The sequence below is a fragment of the Eufriesea mexicana genome, unplaced genomic scaffold (assembly GCF_001483705.2).
Source record: "Eufriesea mexicana isolate 0111107269 unplaced genomic scaffold, ASM148370v2 scaffold1482, whole genome shotgun sequence".
In the NCBI taxonomy this organism is placed as follows: domain Eukaryota; kingdom Metazoa; phylum Arthropoda; class Insecta; order Hymenoptera; family Apidae; genus Eufriesea; species Eufriesea mexicana.
In genome coordinates this window covers 2,332,251-2,353,603 of record NW_016909634.1, presented here as the reverse complement: position 1 = coordinate 2,353,603, position 21,353 = coordinate 2,332,251, and the positions used below count along the sequence as shown (strand labels likewise).

Below are 21,353 nucleotides of genomic sequence, written 5' to 3'. Positions count from 1 at the left end.
ACGAAGTATGGTTATTTTAGGAGCATAAGATTCTATCAAATCTTTCCATGCTTTTCGTCCTTGCCCATTTCTCCATGCACTTCGTTCCGTTCTAAAACCAATTTCCATGAAATTAAAAAGTATCGGGGAAGCAGATCCTGGTTACAAATAAAAGTTTCAGCGTTCCAGGAACAAACGCTATTCTCAATTGACGAAGTCAAATATTGCAGAATTTTCTCAATTATTTTATTCTCCTACGAGATAAATTTTTGCGAAAATATTAAAAACTATTGGAAAAGTAAAATCCGAATACGAATAAAATGGTTATGGAAGCCCCATATATTCAGGAAAAATGTTCCATTTTGAATTCACGGAATGGGATAAAAATTCGTAGTCATGAAATATGTTTTAATCTATAAACCGTAATGAAAAATTGGAAAAGGTGGAATAAATGGTAAACTATTTGAATTCGAAAAATTGAGAGTAAAATTAAATTTCAGTGAAAAATATCTGTATTCTTCCAAGAATTAAATTCTATTAATCTATGTATTGACAAACGTTTGAAAATTTAGAAATAAAATTGCTGGAGAAAAACTGATTATTTACATCATTTGTTGCATTAGTATCATATTTGGAAAATAATGTATTTATACTATTTTCTCATCGAGACTGTCAATTATTATTTTTAATTTTTAACATCCCAAGCGTTGCTGATATCGAGTCTCAAAGGCTCGTTCAACTGTTAAACCCTTTCAACCCTATGCTCCTCTTCCTTTAATATTCCCATAATCTTCTCAGAATTTCCCTTTTACCGCACCCCGTCCCTGCAATTTACCATATTTACCTTACTGATATTACTCGAGAACAATATTCCTTTTTGTCATATCAAATCAGTGCAAAAATATATAGTACATTCTTTTTGGTTATTTTTATGCATCGTAATCCTTCCTTCAAAATTTCCAAATTTTTAATTTAAATTCCACGAGAGTGCACTTGAGGCTATTTACGTGAAACAAAAGGGATGCTGAACGTGGAACAGTGTTTAAGGCCACTTGCTCAGTCGATGTACATGCAACAAGCGGTTGATCAGGCTTACCGCGTTATTGATGAATATTTGCTGTGCACTTTGCAGCTGCAATGCAGGAGTGGGGGTGTGGTGGTAGCTAAGTGGTTGAACCAGCTGAGAAAATTTGCTCGAAGAATAATTTCTTTGAGTAACTAACCGTACTAATGGAATTGTGATTAATAGTCTGATCGCCGTAATTTCATTCCTAGGGTGAAATCGAATAAGCGAGAGTAGTTTTGTCGTAACTCGAATTTTAATGGCGAACGTCACGAGTGTTAGTGTAAATTTCAAATTCTCACTTCTGACTTTAACTCTATCGATTAAATTGCGCGTCGAAGAAGAATTAAAAATGACTTTTGGTGGGGAAAAGGAAGAAGAAAATTTCGTATTAAATATTATTATAATGCTATAACGAGATAAATGCAAAATGTTAAACTTAAATTTGATATCTTGTGTTTATTAAAAAATTATAGTATTCTTTATTACTATGGCATTTACCATTTTAACTCGACTTTTAAAACTTCTGAGAAAGCATCAAGGGGAAAGAAAATAAAAATGGATCGTGATAGTAATTTAATCGACTTGATTTTATTTCGAGAATAGTAAGGGATGAAGAGGATTTAAATAGAAACGCTATGGAAATAATCATTTTCACGATAGTTTGAACCGTGAGATTATTATTGGAAATACTGAAATTTTTAATAAGAAGGAATACTGTAATTCAATTTCGAAATTTATATTTTAACATTAAAAGAATTATTAATAGATTGATATAATAGTTCCAAACAACTGCAAATCCTGGATTATTCTCTGGCAACAATTTTACCTCTCGATTGTCAAGTAATTGCTTCAAAAGCATTCCAAAATTCCTCTGCAGCGAAATTCATGCGACAACGCAGAAGGGTAAGCCACCCCCTCGAGCGTCTCCAATTGTTTACACGATATCACGGATGCAACAAGCGACATCGCTAATAGAACGCGTTGTCCAAACACCTACAAGCACTTTGATATCCTCGAAACACGAAAATAAACAGTTGGAATTATCATCCCTGACGTATCCACAAAAATATCACCATTCCAAGCACAACCAAAGGAAAAGGCAACCCTTAACAAACCTTCAAACTTTCAAATCCATTTAACAAAAACTAATCGAATTAATCAAATTTCCTTTTTCGAATAGGAAACGAGCGAAAAGGAAATATTCGTAAAAATGCGTAAAAATTCGCGAAAAATGTAAAAGTTGCAGGGAATTCGACACGGTTTCCTTTTATCGACTGGTTGAAATTGCTTCACGGTGTTTATCCTTTTTGGCAGATGGATTAATCGTCGTAAAGCTGTTTTCCCGTGCGGAAAACCGGAAAAAACGCGAACACGGACGACGGTCAACGCTGGACTGGCGATGGAATTTCGGCGCGACTGCGCTCCTCGCGCGGACGTCGACCAACGGCGCTCCTTTTCCATTTTTTTTTTTTTTTTTTTTTGCGAACATGCAGCACGGTTTTCGAAGGTTCCTACGGCGCATGGTACTTGGAGGATCCTCAAACGTGCCTAGAAATTTCGTTAAGGCTATCCGTGACACATCCGCGACCTTTTCTTTCGAGAAAATTCTTCGATTTCTCGAGCGTTCTTAATGGAATCGTTTAGGGAGGACGTGTTAATGGGGGCGTGGAGCTTTATGGTGTTTGGTCTCGCTGAGACGTTGATTTACTCGTTCCTGTAAGTGGAATAGCAAATTCGACGTCCTCGTTTCGGTTTGGCGAAATTGTAAGGATTTTTAATTTTTTAAATTGATTTTTGACAGAGTTACTTGGAATTCATGGGAAATTTGGATCAGATAGAGTGGTTAGAAGCAGGATTGAGAATTGCTGATGAAGAAGAATGGTTGATTGTTTAATTTGGTAAATTGGGAAAGAAAGAGGATTGGAAGTTCTTATTCGTGGTTTGTTAAGTGAAAGTCATTTAAAGAATTTTCCTGGGATTCCCTTACCAACCGAACTGTCTTTATTTCCCTCGCCATTTGCCGTTATTCTCTGTTGCTGTTGCTACTGCGGCTGTAACTGCGTTTCACGAAGCTGTTGCTGCTACAAGTCGATATCAAGCATGCGCCGTCATTGTGAACTCACGTCATTATCGTGATCTTGAGAAGTCACGTATGCAGTCCGATAATATAATTTTCCTACTGTTAACTATTTGTTAAATTCATATTCCTTATTAAGGAGCTTCATACGTCACGATAAACAGAAGTACTCTTCCAATTAATATTTCAATTAATACACGATTCGATACCACGTTTCCGATTCAATTAAATTCTAGAATATTCTTCAAATTTCGAAATTAGATTACGAATCCTCACAAATATACAATTTTTTTAATAATAATAATAAATAATAGAAAAAGAGGAATAAAGGAGAAAAAATGTTCAGGTTAATAAAAATAAATTCGATGGTGAACCAGAGATCGAATGATTGAAATTAAAAGGAAAGAAAAATTTAAACTCGTTTTCTGTTTGATCTATATCCAAATAATCTTTGGATTTCGAATCATCCTGTATTATGATACGAGTCTTTAAATTCCTTATCAAAATTATCAGAGCCGAATTATTGTTAATAATAACGTGCAATAAAGGTAATAGTATATATGATTTAACACAGCAATGATGTCACGCGATATTGTAACAATTTCAAGAATATTTATCGTAATGAAGCCTGAAATAAGGTTAGGTTGGCGAGGAAAACACGCGAACGAGGTATGCGAGATTTCATCTTGCATACGAAGAACGCAACCACGTCGAGACATTTCTTAAACGGTGCAATGAATTTGCAACCAGTTTTTGAATTATTGAACAGGAGTGACGCAACATCGAGACGCGCCACGAATTCATTATGGCACGCAAAAGGCGGTCGAGCTGCTGGCGATGTTAAAATGCGTGAGAGCAATTCGTGCATGGCACACGACCGATATGGGTGACACAATAACGATAATTATCAATTTGATAATTAGCATCGTTGCCATTCAGGGCCTATGCACCGGATCCACGGATTTGCGATTAAAATTATTCCCCCACCCAGTCCCCTTCTCGGTACGCCCCTGCGAGCTTTTCGTCGCATGAGAATGCGCTCGAATTAACGGGGACATTGAAATTAAAATAGACGAAATTGTGGATGCAGCTTCTCTATACCCCTACAGAATATACCTAGCCCCTATGGATGTGTTATTTGAATTACTATAATTAAGATCACTTCTTTGGGTACTGATTATTCTTTTAAAATGATTGCCATTTTTATATTATTGTTTAATTAAAGTTATTTTTTATTGATATTCGTTAATTTTGTTAAAAAATTCTGAATTTGTTCTTTGTGCACTGTAATCCGTCCTTTTTAAAGAATGGATTGTTATGTGTGTGTGACAGTAGTAGCGATAGATCGATTTGTCTTGATTTTTGTTCATTAGATATTCATGTATGAATTTGCAGTGTGCATTAGTTCATAGAAATCGTATAAATATTAATTATACTGATTCGTCGATAGAAAAAGCATGATTTGAATATTTCTCATTTATATTCCGTATTTCTGAACTCGACTTTGCTTTTAAAACATCCTGTAGTTCGTATTAACACCTTTTGAGGTTAAAAATAATTTATTGTAACAATTATAAATAGATATAATTTGTGAAAAAATTTATACAAACGAAACATCCAAATTTTGAGGTATCCTATATATATCTAACTTTATTTCAACAATTTTTTGGTCCAATAATTGTAAATCAAAAAATGTGATAAAAAAAAAGTAATCTTCAAGAGAATTGGAATTTTCATTAAAAATTGCAAGTAAAAATTATGAAATTGTGTAATTTTTATTATACTATTGCAAATAATATAATAAATGCGTTTATTTTGTAAAATTTATATTACTCGTAATGTGTTTTCACGCATGTAATTACTGATAAGTTTATTATCTTTATCGATGTATACATTTCCAAGTAATCCTTGAGAAAATAGGCTAATATTAAAGTCCAATAATAAAACGCGTGGCCAGTTAGCTAATTACTCTTGATATCAAAACACTAGTAATCGAGATTGCAGTTAAATAATTAGAATTAATCAAGGTAAGCTTAAAGTAAAAGAATAAATATATATTAGCTTAATTGCAAATGGACAATTTACTTAATGAAACTTATGTTAACAATTTAATCGTATTAAATTATAAGTATAGTATTTAAAATAATTAAGATAATTATCTTAATGCTATATATTTTAAAATATCGGCAATATTATAATTTTACAAAGTTATACTGGACGCTACATTTTTAAATAATAATATTTAAATTTAATAGAATATTTAATAATTTAATAGATAAAATTAATAGATATTTAATGTATATACCCTTCAAAATCTTATATCCCTTTATAATTATAAACATCTTTCATTAAAAATCCTTTCGATTCAAAAATAAATCGGTTTGCCTCCTCAAGTTTCATTGCAATTATTAAATCAGAAAACCTCTTTAAAACCATGTCGAATATCCCTCAATTGCAATATGGATTTGAACATTCCCGCGCCCTTTGTTTTCCCTAGCGGTAAAAGGCTGCCCTACCTAGTGACTTTCCTCGACTGTAGAAAGTGCGTGAAATACAGTCACGAAAATTTTCACAACCACCAGCAGATACATCTTCGTATTTTTGTTCCTTTCAAAAGACGAAATTAATTACAAGATCCTCACCAAATTTGTCAAAGAAAACAATAAATATTTGAACACTGTATGCGCATCGATTTCTGTAACCTGCTGTATGGCGCCATCTCGGTAACGGGCATTCAGTTGCACCTATTGCATGGTCCGTGGCAGTAGGTGAAATTGTGTTTTGTCGGGTGGTTAGGTTTCTCGTTGTTCGTGCGAGCTTGCATTTAAATTTCGGAAAAGCCGAAAAAGATGCGGTGGACACGGCGTGTACTGTGCATCGATGCGCGTCCCGACGCTTCTATTTGAGAACCAGCGCGTTCGAGTCGAAAAAATCGCGCGCGCGTTTTAGGTTAAACCATTCGCGATCGGTCGGGTGCATAACAATGCGCTGCGTGAGAAATTCATACGGTGAAAGTCTCTCGGACGTCGTGCAATCGGAATTCCGACGAAGCGAACGTTGTCGCGGGCTCCTCGCCGCTTTCTGACCGCCTTCCGTCTATCGTGTACATCTCATCGTGTGCGTTCGTTCGTAGTGCAACAACAGCCAGCCAAGGAAGGAAAGAGAGAAAAAGAGAGAGAGAGTGAGAGAGGGAGGAAGGGAGACAGAGAGAGACAGAGAAAGAAAGAGAGAGAAAAATACAAGGAGGGAGAAAAATGCCGAGCCTGTTCGAGTGACGATGATTCCACTCAAATTTCGCCGCCGTTCAATTTCATATTGAATTTCCCCTCGTTGCACATGCATCGAGAGATCGTAAACAGATTCGCGTTGCGACGAACATGCGCGCTGATGGGATGGAAACGTAACTGCTCTCGAGACTGTTTTCCTCCGTTGAAAGGTAATCGATGTTTTTACCCCCTATGAATCTCATATGTTCCTGCCTGTTTTTACTATTATTTTCAAGAATTTAACATGTGGTGCAGGGAGGGTGCCTGTCGAGACTGCCATTGACGCGCATGGTTTTTCTTTTTTGTCCAACTGGTTGACGTTCGCGTCCTCTATAAACGTATTCCTTTTTTACTTTTCTTTTCTTTTTTCATTTACTTTTGCTTTGAGACCGATAATTGTTTGATGATTTTATGGTGGAAATCAATTATAGGATGCTTTGATGTATGTTGAATTATATTTTAGAATACGCAGGGTAGATTAAAAATAAAATGTACACTATTTAAATTGTTTCGTATTGTATATGAAAGTTAACTATTGTAAAAGTATTTGACTTGCATGTGTGGTATGAGTACAATTTATGCCAGGCTTTTTTGCACGGACAAAGCTATGCATGGCATAGCATGTGCCAGCAGCTCTTCTCCTTGTAGCTAAACATTATTTCATTTCCTGTTTAAGAGGGGGCAGGAATGAATGATAAATACTATATTTGTATCTTTCTATACACCGATACAATCCTCTGATGCTAATTGTTTCCTATGTATGCTTGATTCTTGTTAACACTGTGAAAAAATGAAAATAAACAAAGTAACACTAACCATTGTTTCTCTGCTTTCCCTGAATACCCTATAACATTGTAATGTTTAAATAAATAAATTATTTCTTTGTATTTCGTGTTTTTCTTTCTTTATTCCATTTTAAATTATCTACTTTTATTTTTAATGTTACATACTTATTGCACATTGATATTTATATTTCGTTATTGAGTGACATTTAGATAATCTGTTTGCCTTTCTTTCCAGGATATTAGAATAAGTGAACATGGCAGATGATGAGGGAACAGAATGGCTGCAAGAACTGCTGCACGATGTTCAACTTTCACAGTTTTTTACCAGAATACGAGATGACTTACAAGTCACTCGGTTGCACCACTTCGATTATGTACAACCAGAAGATCTAGAAAAAATAGGTTTAGGAAAACCAGGCATAAGAAGATTGCTAGATGCAGTTAAGAAAAAGAGAAACACGCAATGGAAGAAAAGCTTGATGACCAAGATCAGACCTGGCAGTAGCACAAAGAGTAATAAAAGGTCTTCTCAACCAGTGGAAGGTTCTGCGGTGCTAACTTGTCTCATTCAGGACAAAGATGTAACATTATCCATTAAATTGGGTGATGGTAGTTTTGGTGTAGTGAGACGTGGAAAGTGGACTTCTCCTTCTGGTAGAACATTGCCAGTTGCTGTGAAAGTTCTGAAAGCTGATGCTCTGACACAGCCGAGTGTTATAGAGGACTTTGTGGCTGAAGTTCAAGCAATGCATACGTTGGATCATCACAATTTGATTAGGTACGTATATCAGAGAAAATGATAAAGATCTATCGCTTTAATAACTTCAATTAAATTAATTTAATTTTTTATTACAGATTATATGGTGTAGTATTATCACAACCAATGATGATGGTGACAGAACTTGCACCTCTTGGCGCTCTGTTGGATTATCTGCGAAATCAGTGTGGTAAAATTTCAGTATTAACTCTATGTAACTATGCTCTGCAAGTAGCCACTGGTATGGCTTACTTGGAAGCGAAACGTTTCTTACATCGTGATCTAGCTTGTAGAAACGTTCTTCTGAGTTCAGTGGACAAAGTGAAGATTGGTGATTTTGGCCTAATGCGGGCATTACCGCAGCAAGAAGACTGTTACGTGATGACAGAACACAAAAAGGTGCCGTTTCCTTGGTGTGCTCCGGAATCTTTGAAAGCGCGTCAGTTCAGCCACGCATCTGATGTATGGATGTTTGGTGTTACGTTATGGGAAATGCTTACATTCGGGGATGAGCCATGGGTTGGACTGAAGGGATCAGAGATTCTACGAAAAATCGATAAAGATGGCGAACGGTTACACGAACCTGAAGCAACGCCGCCAGATATGTATCAACTGATGCTTCGTTGTTGGGCTCGCGAACCTTCTGAAAGACCAACATTCGCCTCTCTGCGATCATCTCTCACAGGAATGGTTCCTGCTGTAATGAAAGCAGTCGGTGATTTCACGATGGCTCGCAGAATGACTATAAAACATGGCGATCGAATAGTCATTTTGGATGGTCGGCCGGAGAATTATTGGTGGAAGGGTCAGAATCAACGAACTTTTCAAATCGGGCTCTTCCCCCGTTGTTTTGTGGATCCTATGAGACGTAAACAGCCAGAAGATATTAGCAAACCATTGGAAAATTCATTTATCCATACTGGCCATGGTGCACCCTTTGGAAAGAGTTGGGGTAGTCCTATTTACATCGACGATGTATACCTTCGAAATCCCATGGAACCACCTGACGTCGTGGGGATTACGGTACCTCCAGACAGTCTTATCAAAGATAAATACTCCTGTAGTACACCACGATCACGAAAGCAATTTAATTACACGAAACTTCAAAACGATATTGGAGCTAGTCCTGTCAAAACGACGAATGCCTCTGTTCCGAGTAGCAGTCAAGAAGGCAGTTTAATAGATCTCTCACCAGAGGAGATGGTGAACACGAATGAAGCGCAATCAGACACTGCCTGTCGACGAGTGGTCAATATCCTCGACGAGCCCATCGATGACATAGAACGACAACATCAAACGAGTTGGCCAGACGATGATCCTCGAACTTACGCCAATTTTCCTGGGAACGTTGATCCGGCATATTCAGACCCGTTCGACACATCTTCGGTATTTATGAAGTTGCCTCATTCGAGATATTATAGCCACGTCCCGTCAGACGTGAGCAGTCGATATTTCAAAACTCAGACTTACGGGAATGTACAAAATCAAGACGCTGGTAGTAGTCAGGACAGTACAAATTACTTCACACCGGAATCTGGATCGGATGTAAACCACTACTCCATAAATTTGAGCAAGGAAAGCAGGAACGATAGTATTAATTTAAACGTGAACGTGGACACAGAAGAAAGTAGTACGTACGGTCAGAACCATTACAGCGAGATCGACAAACCTAGTCCACCTATGACGAATTGGTCCAATTGGCCAGAGGACCTGCAAAATGACTCGCAGACGTACGTAAATGTCTCTAGTCGAAACTTGCAGGCACCCGATGCGCCTCCTCCTCCACCTGTAGCCCCCAACGAGAGTCCTCCGAAGCCGAAGTCTAACCACGACTTGGCGCAAAGTCTGAACGAATTGAGTATTAATTCCCGCAACGTTTCTCCCAAGAAACTAGATCCTGCTTTCCTAGCGGAGCTGGATCTTCCGATCCCTACTCATCTGTTAACAAGCTACAAGACAATACGATTCCAGCGTTGAGGCCTCCACCTCAAACTATCAAACGTAAGTCTCCTCAGATGGACTATAGGAGCAGTAATCTGCCCAGTAAAGTGCAAAACTCTTGGATCTCCAAGAGTACGAACATTCAACAACCACCTCGTACGCAGCCTGAACAACGTGTATCAGAAACGACCACTGAGCAAATGGTGGGTCAAATATGGCAGCAGTCTCAGGCGTCTCAGCATAATGCTTATGGTAATGCTCAGGCGAACTTGAACCTATTACAAATCGCGCCTAGCAATGTGTCCAAGCCGAACTTCAATCACGCACAGAATTCATTACCAACATCCAATCAAGCTACCCATTTTCAAAGCCCTTCTTTGCCTACTAGCAGCCACGGGATAACGCAGATCCAGAACGATCTTCAGCAAGCACACTCCAGTAATGCCGCCTCCAAACCTCCCAGCATGGTATTCTCAGAGCAGGTGTACGCGGAACTGAAGCAAACAGTGCCGAACCTCGATCAACTTTCTCAAAACGAGTTCAATACTCTGTACAACAAAACGGTGCAGCAGAACATCCTAAGAAACTACTACGCTGCCGGTACATCGAGCACACCAGACTCGGCCAGCAATCTAAGTCATAGTCACTTTCTGGAAGGAGCTGCAGCTAGCTCTCAGGCTCGTTCTGGCCAATCCTCAAGGAACACATCGGCCCAGGGTCATCCCTGTGATTTCAGTCCTCATCTGAAGCAGCCTCCAGTGTACAATCCTCCTCCTCCAGCCACATGGAGTCCCATGAAGTCGGTCCAGAACGAGTTAGGACAGGGCCAGGTTGCAATGAAGTCCAATTTAGCAAGCAATCTGGTCAACAGCCCTAATCTACTACAGCTCACGCACACAAACTCACCTCAAGAGGGTGCTATGACGCCGCAAGCATCCTCCACGAGAAGCCTGCCCCCTCAGATGACCGAGACGGTTATTAATACTCAATTAGCCCCCTCCACGTCCGCGTACCCCTCTGGAGTGAGCCCCCCCTTGACGGCGGCCTCTCAGCAGCTGGTCATGTCCCTTAACGACGAATTTCGAGCGAACAAAGTGATGAAGGTGCAGAGAGAAGCGGCCGATGCATCACAACAGGAAATACTCACTGCGCTACAGGCAACTGGCTGGGACACCAATCAAGCCGCCAAGCAGATCTTGAAAGACAGGCAGGCCAAGATTGAGTCCCTCGTCAGGTACGTTCTGTGTTCCTTTCATAGATCGTTTAAATGTTTATATCGTGACCTTGAACGATGTCTTTACATCCAATCTACGTCTCGAGTTTCTCCAACTTGTTTCTGAGCATTTCTGGATATCTTTGCTTACCCCGTTCTTTTTAACCCTCATCCTTACGATTCCCGAGTATGTATGTCCTGTTACTTTAATACTATATCTGAAGCAATTTATATCGTCTACAAACTCATAATTTGGGGGTAAAGTCAGAGTTCAAATTGGACATTCGTAAAAGAATAGTCAGTACGTTAAATTTCATGCATGATCATTATCAATGTGATCTGATATTACGAAGGGGTTTACTAATTTTCGTAATTAATTCGTACTTTTCCCCTTAATTCTGGTCCAATTTTCAGATAAACTTTTCATTAGTCACATAACTATTGTCACGTGTCTCGTATGTGGACCCAGACGATCGTAATATTTCGAAAAGAGAGACTCGAATTTTTGCCTGCCGATCTTCGTGCTGAGAAAGTTCTGCTTAACATTCCTTTCACTTTTTAACTAATTATCGACTTGCCGCTAAAGTTCTTCGAGTTCATATGCATACGAAAGACACTTTCCATTTCTATCTAACCGTAAGATTCGTGAAATCTCAGAACAGGTATCCGGAATATTTTATCCCTGATAAACCTTGCTCGAGCGACATAAGTTTCAGCAGTTGCACGGAAGGAAGACGTAGATCGGTTAGCTCGTAGCATAATCAACCGTTGTAAATTATTAGTTTTTAAATTGTGCAACGAAACTGAACAGTGAAAATGACGCAATCGATTGATGCAATTTCAGATTGGGCTTGGCAGACCGACAACAGTGCGAGGGTGCTTTGAAGCAGACTGAATACGACGTAGATTTAGCGGCTTCCCTCTTGTTAGACCAGGTCAAATGAAGACAGATATAAGAGCAGCTGTTACTGAAGATATTGTAAAATAACTGTAGCGATATAGGTATTAGGAATATGTATTTATAAACGATAGCCATACAACGCGTAAACGAAGCTACGGGTTGCGAGCATGATTAAAGAAGTGTCTCCTCGGAAGACGTGTTGCGTGTATTGTAAAAATGTCGACGCCCCGTGAAAGGTTATATAGTTCCAAAAAAAAGAGAATATTAATTTTTTTTTTTTACTTTCTTTTTTTAAATATATAAATATATATATACGTTTGTTTTTAGTACGGTAGTGATCGAGGAGCACCGATTGCATTCCAGAAATCGAGAAGAGTAAGACGTGTAAAAAGAAAAATTGCGCGAGCTACCGTAGCGAATCGTGTCTCAGATTTGTAGAAAATAAATATTACTCTCGGGCCAGCGTGTAACTGCGACATCCACGCTGACAGTTTCGCAAGAGGGTGGGTGGGAGAGGGGTGCGAAGAGATTTTTTCTTAAATAAAAGTTCGCATTACGTATTTCTTAAACGTCGAATGAGCGCTTCTTGTCGAAGATGGGGATGGGGGGGGGGGGAAATTAATTTTCTTATCTATTTAATTTGATAAACTATTTTCCACGTTAGAATACTCAAGACCCGTCGAAAACGTCTCGTTGCTCGTTTAAATGCTCAGCGAATGTTTTTGTTTGTGCATGGTGTAATCTCAATACCATAAATTTATTCTTCCATATCTTAAGGAAACAGTGTTTCGTGAACTGGGGATTCTTGCGAGGTAGTAATCGTTGGAACCAGCAAAAGACCTTTTATTTGCAGTAGTACGCAATGACAGTCTTCCTGCCAACATGAGATTGCAGACCGTTCTTTGATTCACACCATGCACGAATAAAACTGATCATAGAAATCGAATGATCGTTGTATTCGACGTATAATCGGAATCTGAAACTCTTTCCATTGACAATCAACTGCCTGTAATTAGATCTACGGTGACCGGAAGCGAAGCAAGTCACGGAGGATCCTGCGCATTCCATTTAAAACGTTCAAAGTCTATGTAAATTCAAGAACTCTTCTGTCCTTTCATGCATATTTATGACAGTATTCCCGCGAAAGTGTGGACGTTCGAGTTTTTATGATTAAATTCCAACGGAGGACAGGGGGGAATAGAAATCGATGGTGTCATCGATGACGAGACGTAAATTCAATTGGCATTAACAATGGCAGCGCGTTGCTAGAAAAGAATATTTTCCGAGTAGTCATACTTCTAAAATTAGAAATCCGAGCAGCACATACCTGCACCATTCTTACTATAAACGTGTAATCGCAGAAGGTTAGATCCTGAGCTATTCGCTGTCAAAGAAATGACGCTGTCACTGCGAAGAGTTTCAGGTCCGGCTTGATCGGAGACAGAAGCACCTATGAGATTTCAAGAGATGCAATGCCGTGTGAGCAACGTTTTGTCAGTTCGAATTGCCTCTGTGGCACTCGAAGCCAGCTCAGCCACTTGTGGAAGCAAAAACCACCTCGGATCTGGCATAGTTTTAGCCTTAAACGTCCCGGAGTAAGGTTGCACGTGGCTCGCGAGTAAAAGCGACGCAATCGAAGCTGACGAAAGCGTTGGAGTCCGATAGATATACGTGTACATGTGTATAAAAACGATTTGATACTGCAGACAGGGGGAAAAGATTGCCAAGTAGCGAGAAACGTTGAATTTGTAACTGTGATATGCGTTACTAAAGGCTCTAGGCAGTATACCGTTCAGAGATAGAAAGAAAATGAGAGAGAGGGAGTGAGAGTAAGAGAGAGAGAGAGAGAGAGAGAGAGAGAGAATTTCCTTTCCTCTGTTGTCCTTTTTAAGGAATAGAGATATACCGATTAAATCGTAAACGTGTAATACCAGGAGTGTACATAGGCGTTTTTAGCGACTGAGTTAAGCTTATACGTTTCTTTCCTTTTCTTCTTTTCTTCATTTCTGGCCAACGTGGCCAGCGACTAGTTCAAAAGATGTCCGAGTGTAATTGGAACGCGTGCTTGATCGTTTCGCCTAACTTTCACGATCGTGGTGTCGTGTTCTATGCAGGAAGGAGCCAAAATAGTAACTTCCTTGGACCCCGGTACCGAGGTCTCGTTCGTTCTTAGATCGTTAAAACTACGAGAACCAGTCTTCTTTTTTCCTCTCGCGCAAAGGAGAAATTAATTTTATTCCAACGAGAGTTTCCAGGCTCGTACTTTTCATGATTTAAGAAGCAATCGGGGTCCGAGCAGCGTGTAAATAGCAATGGATCATTTCTTCCTGCATAGCACCCAATTGTATGATCGAAATGGGAAACATCGCGATTGTCATAATTAACCAACTGCTCCCTATTTTCCGAATCTACTCTAAAGTTACTATTTTTTTAAAAAACCGATGAATGACAGCACGAAGAAACCGTAGAATGACAGTGTTTCCCATTTCTATTGCACGTTGAACTTCTCTTGCCTAATCGACAGCGTCTCGATATAATTCAATTACGTCGCGTGCCCAGTGTGCACGAAGATAACAGAAGCGGCCCGCGAATGCATCGCGATTAACGAAAGTTCTGTCAAAGTGAGATAACTCGCGTTCCAAGACCAGGCGAGATAGGCTCTCTAATTTATTCCTCGGAAGTCAACCCGATTCCTAACCTCTGTTGACCCAATGTTCCAAGGATGCGTGTCCACGGTGTCTGTGCTTGCGTCATGGCTACCGTCGTGGATCGTGAAAATGTTCGATACATCACAAATAAAACGTAAATGACGAGATCCAGGATTTCTTTCATTTACACGGTCAAAATATCGTCAATATTGCGATCGCATAGCTAAAGTTAGGGAAGGCAGCCTCGGTCGAGGTTGCATTTTTACACCAAGTAATGCACGAATCGGTATAGATTGCTGTCACACGAAATAGATATATTTACAGGTAGATTATAGATGATGACCTGGGTGCTTACCCGGGTTCACGGATCTATACCCAGTTGTGCATTAGGGAGTCTCGCAGCCGAGCCTCCAGTCCGTCGAAAATGTTAAATACGTCAGAGTCAGTCAATTTATTGGGTTGACACGGAAAGTTCGTAGCGAGACTTAAGAAAAATCGAAAACCACGTGTATTCGTAAAATTAGTATATCATAGAGACTGTTTCAGCTGAGAAAGGCTCCTTAAATATCTCCTTCTATTTTAATATCGTGAAAAATATTTATTACGCGATTTAACACTTTGTTGATTGGTCATTTTATACAGAAACTATGTCATGTCACCGATTAGTATTTTGTAATCCAATCTTCAAAATCATTTTCACACGCAATATTCTATATCGTCCTGGGTTTCATAAATTGAAATAGGTAATGCAAGTGCAATGACGAGTTAACTCGTCATCGGTCAACAACGTTTAGACAGGAAAAGACGAGTTAACTCGTCACCGGTCAACAATGTGTTAACTGGCTTTAAAGAAGAAATACTATGAAAGAAAAATGTTTTTTGAAAGAATTTTTATATTCATTTTTGTTTATATCTAAGGTCACCTGAAGTCGTGGTTCTTTAAGGTGGTCGTGAACCCCAAAGTTGTGGCTTTGGACATAATCAAATGTATTTTTTCACCTACTATGAAATGCAATGCAAGAAAACCCTCTTATTTCGATCTTTCGAAGAAATATCTTGTCTTTTGAAGTCATTTAAATCGTGTTGTAAACATAGTCATTAAAAACGAAGGAGATATTTGTGGCTTCCTCCAACAGGCACACTCTATATTTTGAAGACATTTTGCCATCTATCTAATAGCGTCACGAGTCCATTTTGGAAAAACTATTTGCCTTTTTCAGCAGTGCATTTTCTCCAAGTCTTCAGATAATTCAATTCTGCGCCATTAAACAAATCTCGAATAAGAATAAAGACCAGAATAAACAATAGTGGGACTACGTTGCGTCCATTATACGTGGAGTTGAACGTGCCCAACTGAAGTCCAACGTTGCCTTATGGAAAACTGCATCTTTCTTACAGTAACTAAATCTTTACGTTTCCTCTGAGATCCTTAGCTCATAAGATCAAATAATTCTCGCGAAATTTCAACTGGAAATTTCGATAAATTGTATTACATACGCGTAATACTACGATATCGATGTATCTGACACGCTAGAACAGCGATGTGCCTGATTTACCTATTAAAGAAACGACAAGTCAATGGATTAATTCCTACATTAAATATTAAGGCAAGGAAAGAAAAATATTTGTTCAAGTCTAGCATGTTGTCACTCATGACACAAGTCCATAGTAATTTTACATCGCCACGAACTTTTCGAACAGCCCGACACTACTAGGTACCTAAGATTCGTCATGAATTTTACCGTACTGATTATTCAATGCTTAAAAACCTGCTTAGATCTCTCGAATTTTCACAAGTACCGTTCTCAAGCTGCCTCCAGCGGCCCACATACCATGTCGACCGAATCTCTTAACGATCGAACACGTGTAGTTCGATGAATTCGAGTGTAAATCCGCTTTGGGGGACCCAGGACTCGCTCTTGCCAGCGAATCGTGAGAAACGACCGATTCGTGTTCCGATAAACGAATCACTCGGGTGTCCTGTCGATCCGCAGGTGTCTACAGGTGAACAGGAACGCTATGGCCGATCGAGGAAGGAACAAAGACGTCCAGGGCGTGTTCGGTTGAACGCATCGCGTGCCGAGATCGAGGAAAGTAGCAAGACGATTCCGGCTTTCTAGCAGTTTCAGTTTTCGATAGACCGGATCGCGAAACCTCGTGAATATTCAAGAGCGCGAGCGGAAAGCAAGAGCATCGGAATCGGTATTTTTACGGCGCGATTAAACTCTTCAGGGACGAATTTATTAAGACCAGAAAATGATAACTAGTTTTTTATTTTTCTGAGAAAAAGTAACCGCACGCATACGTGACCGGCGGCCATTAACCCCTTGTCTTACAATATCGTGCGAGGCTCGTGATATGGTTTATTTACAGACTAAACGTGGAAAACACGAGTCGTGCCTCGTGCTATGTGTCCAATCATTGACTGTCAACTTTTCTCCAAAATTTGATTATTTTGTGGATTTTAATTGCTTTTCGATAGAGTTAATTAAAAATAATTTATATATATATATGTATATATCACGTGTAGTAAATGTTATATGTAATTAATATATAATATGTATTATACAGGGTGAGTCGCATAATTTGTCTGAAAAAAATAATAGTTCGGTGAAAAAATATTTTAGATCAAAATTGCATGATCTTTTTATAGAATTTATTTGTTCGTGAGATGTTAAGGTGACCTTGAATTTTTATACCTTTCCGTGTGAATATTTTGAATAATAATCGTGGACAAATTATGCGACTCACCCTGTATATATGAGCCATTCACTGCACAAATCGCTTAACTCCACTTTTTGAAAAATCCTAAATATAAAAAGTTATAACTATACCAAGTGTTTTGACAGTACTTTTTAAATTTAAGATTTTTCAAAAAGAGGAGTTAATCGATTTGTGCAATAAACGGCTCGCATAAGCATCCACGATCTGAAAACAGGCTAATATTTCATAAGGAATCATATCAGAGAAATGTTCGTGCAAAAGTTGTTCGATATAAAGGTGCGTACACAATATTTTTCTTTGTATCTCGAGTAGCGGGAGAAATTTCGAAGTCAAATTTCCTAAATAAAACTGTCTATATATTTTTCTCGTGATATATTGTAACTTTGTCTCGACAAATTCAACGTTTCTCTTATATAATATCGTTTAATCGAAACAAAGTAATTATTACCTTTAAACAATCAGATAAAATTGATTCGTGAGTTGACGCCTATTCGGTGAGAAAAATAATATGTACTGCACGATATTCGTATCAAGCCACTCTCGTGAAAACATATTATTAACAGATACGACTCCTTATGAAATATTCCACTGTTCCCAAGGAAACACCCTTGCACGCGTTTCTTTTCGCGTAAATAAAAGTTCTAATTCCGGAATCGCAATCAACGTTCTGAAATTAGCGTAGATTTCTTTTTATCTGAATGGAGACTAAATGGAGACCATAGCAGCTAATGGGGTTAGGGCGTGTGCAGGCACATACGCATTGTCTGTAGATAGTCGCGTGTCTTATACTAAGCGTCGCATATGCGGTATAATATAGCGTATTATGCGTTGCGTATTCGAGCTGTACAGAATTTCACCGACTGTCCGCGGACAATGTAAGTTCGTGCACGCTTTCACGGTTCAAAGTAAACAAATACCGGCGGTACTCGTGGTCTACTTGTAGACCCAGCCAATAAAAGCTAAACGGTTGTTTGTCCTAGCGCATAAGAGACATGTCACTCGCCACGCTGCTCGAGATCGTAAATAAAACTGTAAGGCAAAGGGGTTAAGGCCGATTATTCGTGAAAGGATTTTGATACACTCGCGAGTATTTATTCGCGACAATGTTCGTAGTAATAACACGGAATTTTGAATGAAAGAAGAAAGACTAAACCTGTAAACATGTGCCAGTATCCCTCAAGAGACGAAGCTTATCACCTGACCGCCCCTCGCTGTTGAAACGACGAAGAAAAATCTATCAGCCGCTTATTTCGGCTTCTCTTGGCTGTTTATTTGTGATTATCGAAAGAACCTTCGGCTCGACCTTGTAATTCTAATTAGTTTTTAACCAGCACCCACTGCTGTTCATTTGTGATCGTAGCGTTATTATTTTTACAGCTGCCTTGTGATTAATTGAACCTTCGATTGTATTAAATGTGCCGATTAATTATATTTTGTATACTGATTTCATCGTGACTTTATTTATTTTTTCCCTCAACTATCGTCTCTTATTTTTGTACACGGTTAAACGGGGGCTTAAACTGCGAGAAGCGAGTAGGAATAGACGGATAAGAATCAGTGGTATCGTACGATTAGTTAAAATATCGAATTCCGTTAAGAAAGCCTTATACGTTGCATTCTGGGACCGCTTGTTGCGCAATCTCGTGCCAGTCGTGTCGGTTCGGCGCGCGCAGCGCCATCTGTCCCCGCAGAAACGCGCCAGCAACACGATTTAATTGACTCGCCCGAGGTATCGTGGCACAGGTCTCTGTTCGATACAATTAAACGGAATCGGGTTGACGATCGTTTCTCGAAAAGGCCGATGAAAGTTTTATTGCGCAATTGTTTGGCACGTATGGGAAGTTCGAGTTGCGGTTAAAAGAAATAATCAGTGGTCGGTGGAATGTCGACTCGATGGTTCTTTCGTTAGGGACACTTTTCAGAAGTGACAGCAGTAGCTGATTGAGCGTATGGTTCAAGTTTGCAGTTGATTTATAGCTGTTTCTTCTTGAGAAACGAAATAGATGTGTCTAGAGGTTTGAATGACTATATAATTTATTTTTAAACGAAGGTTATTCGAAACGTGTGTAATTTACCATCTATGTTATCCTACAGGAGTGTATCAAAAGGAAGACATTGGTTTTAGCGTAATAATTAATTGAGCATATTGTTCAATTTTGAAATTAATATATATATCTCGTTTTTGAAAAATGAAATAGGAATATGTAACAATTTTGGTGATTACTTCGCTTATTTCTAAGGGAAAATTACTAAAAATCTATGTAATCTGCCTTCTATTTTGTTCTACCGTACTGGGGAGAAAGGAAAATGTTCACTTTTCTATAGCACTTGTATCAGCATACTGATTAATCCTGCAAATTAATTTATAGGCTGCCCCCTTTTAAGGAATAAAATAGAAATGGCTAGAAGTATATTTCTTAATAAAGATTACTGAAACCATATGCAATGTAATTTCCATTTTGTCCTACTTTAATGTATCGAAAGGATACAAATCTTCGTGTAAGCAATAGCAGGTTTGGAAAAGTGAGATACCTCTTTCAATACTAATCCTTTGGCATAAAGGTTCTTTTCTACACGAAAAGTGCAAAAAACCCAAGAAAGCAATAGATATTTAAGAACATCCTGTGAATAAGACAAGACTATTTTTAAGAAACCTAATTCTCCTAGGTTCACATCAGGAACTAGGTTCAGACTGATTTATCTAAAAGAGACAAACCTTTCAACGATATGAATTAAATTGAAAATGCTGTAAAACGATACGAAGTCTGTGTACAATTTTCTGTAATTGAGGAGTACAATAAATTTAAAAAGTCTGAAACGTACATCAAGAAGTATCACGTCTTGTTCTACCTACTTACGTCTAAATAAATACATTATGTCCAAGATTTGCATGTATGAATCCGAAACCTGGGTATTATCATAAATTCTGAATAAACAGGTAAATTTATGTTTACTCAATTTATATACTTAGTGACACTTATGGTTACTTGCTATTCCTACATTATGTAATTTCCAGTAAAATTATCTAGTAAAATCAGTCATTGGTAAAATTACAAATGATTTACTATCAATCACTGAAGCTATTACCAAAATCAATTTCACTGGCAGTTCATTTTATACTTTCCTAATCAAAACGTTTATTAATACACCTAACTCTTGATACACTTTAGAAACCATCTTCACTCGACTTTTCTCAATTTCAAGCGAGATTTATCAAACTTGTCTAAAATCTCTGGAAACTTTCATCGAATTTTAATTACCATATTACAATCCCATAGTCTAAAAACGCAGTTGCACAGGCAATTACAGGTGCAGCAACTCGATGCACCAGCTCCAGAAGAAGGTGGGGTAGCGCAGGCGTGAAAGTCTTCGGTTTCACTTGTCTTCCAAGAGATCTACCTGTCGGTAGTAGGAGAGGAAAACAGTGAACCTCATGGTTCGAGGCTGGCCGAACGGATCCAGAAGGGAAATCGTGCTCGCGCCGCGCACAATGCGCCTCCTCGACCGACCGGAAACGGACAAGCTCGCTGTCATTGCGAACGCGTCTCGAACGAACGAGATTTGAAGCCTCGCGTCACCAAGTGTGATTTTTACGGTGCTCTTCACGTGTGAAAACAAAACGAACTTTATTTTCATCTCGACAGTGCGAAACTTCAATTCGAATCGTCATTCTTGACTCAAAATAATCGAATTTGTACTCCAGAAGACAGATATACAGCAAAAATTTTGTCCCGTTTGACTTAATCTTCTGTTTCATTTAATCCTGGGCTTCCAAAACTGTGGCAACCTTGCTTTGATTCTGGTAAAAAAAATTATTTACAACTCGGTGCTTGGGGAATACAGTGTCAACGCAGAAGATGACACAAATCTAACGATTCGTTCGCAAAATTTGGCATTAAAAGGAAGCTTTGAGTTTTCTATAAAGGGATATAAAGCGTTTTGATACAAAGTTTCTCGTGGAAATTTCGCGAGGAAGATTGCATTTCATAACGGAGC

The 21,353-nt window shown here is 38.7% G+C and overlaps 1 protein-coding gene across 1 annotated transcript; it reads left to right on the top strand.

Annotated features, from left to right (window-relative positions):
• Positions 1 to 5,100: 5,100 nt before the first annotated feature.
• Ack (activated Cdc42 kinase) lies at positions 5,101 to 12,209 on the top strand. Its single transcript, XM_017901136.1, is given in 5 exon segments — positions 5,101 to 5,149; positions 7,409 to 7,951; positions 8,029 to 9,857; positions 9,860 to 11,105; positions 11,929 to 12,209. Coding segments are annotated over 4 exon segments (3,699 nt in total). The 5' UTR covers positions 5,101 to 5,149; positions 7,409 to 7,427; the 3' UTR covers positions 12,029 to 12,209.
• The last annotated feature ends 9,144 nt before the right edge of the window (positions 12,210 to 21,353 follow it).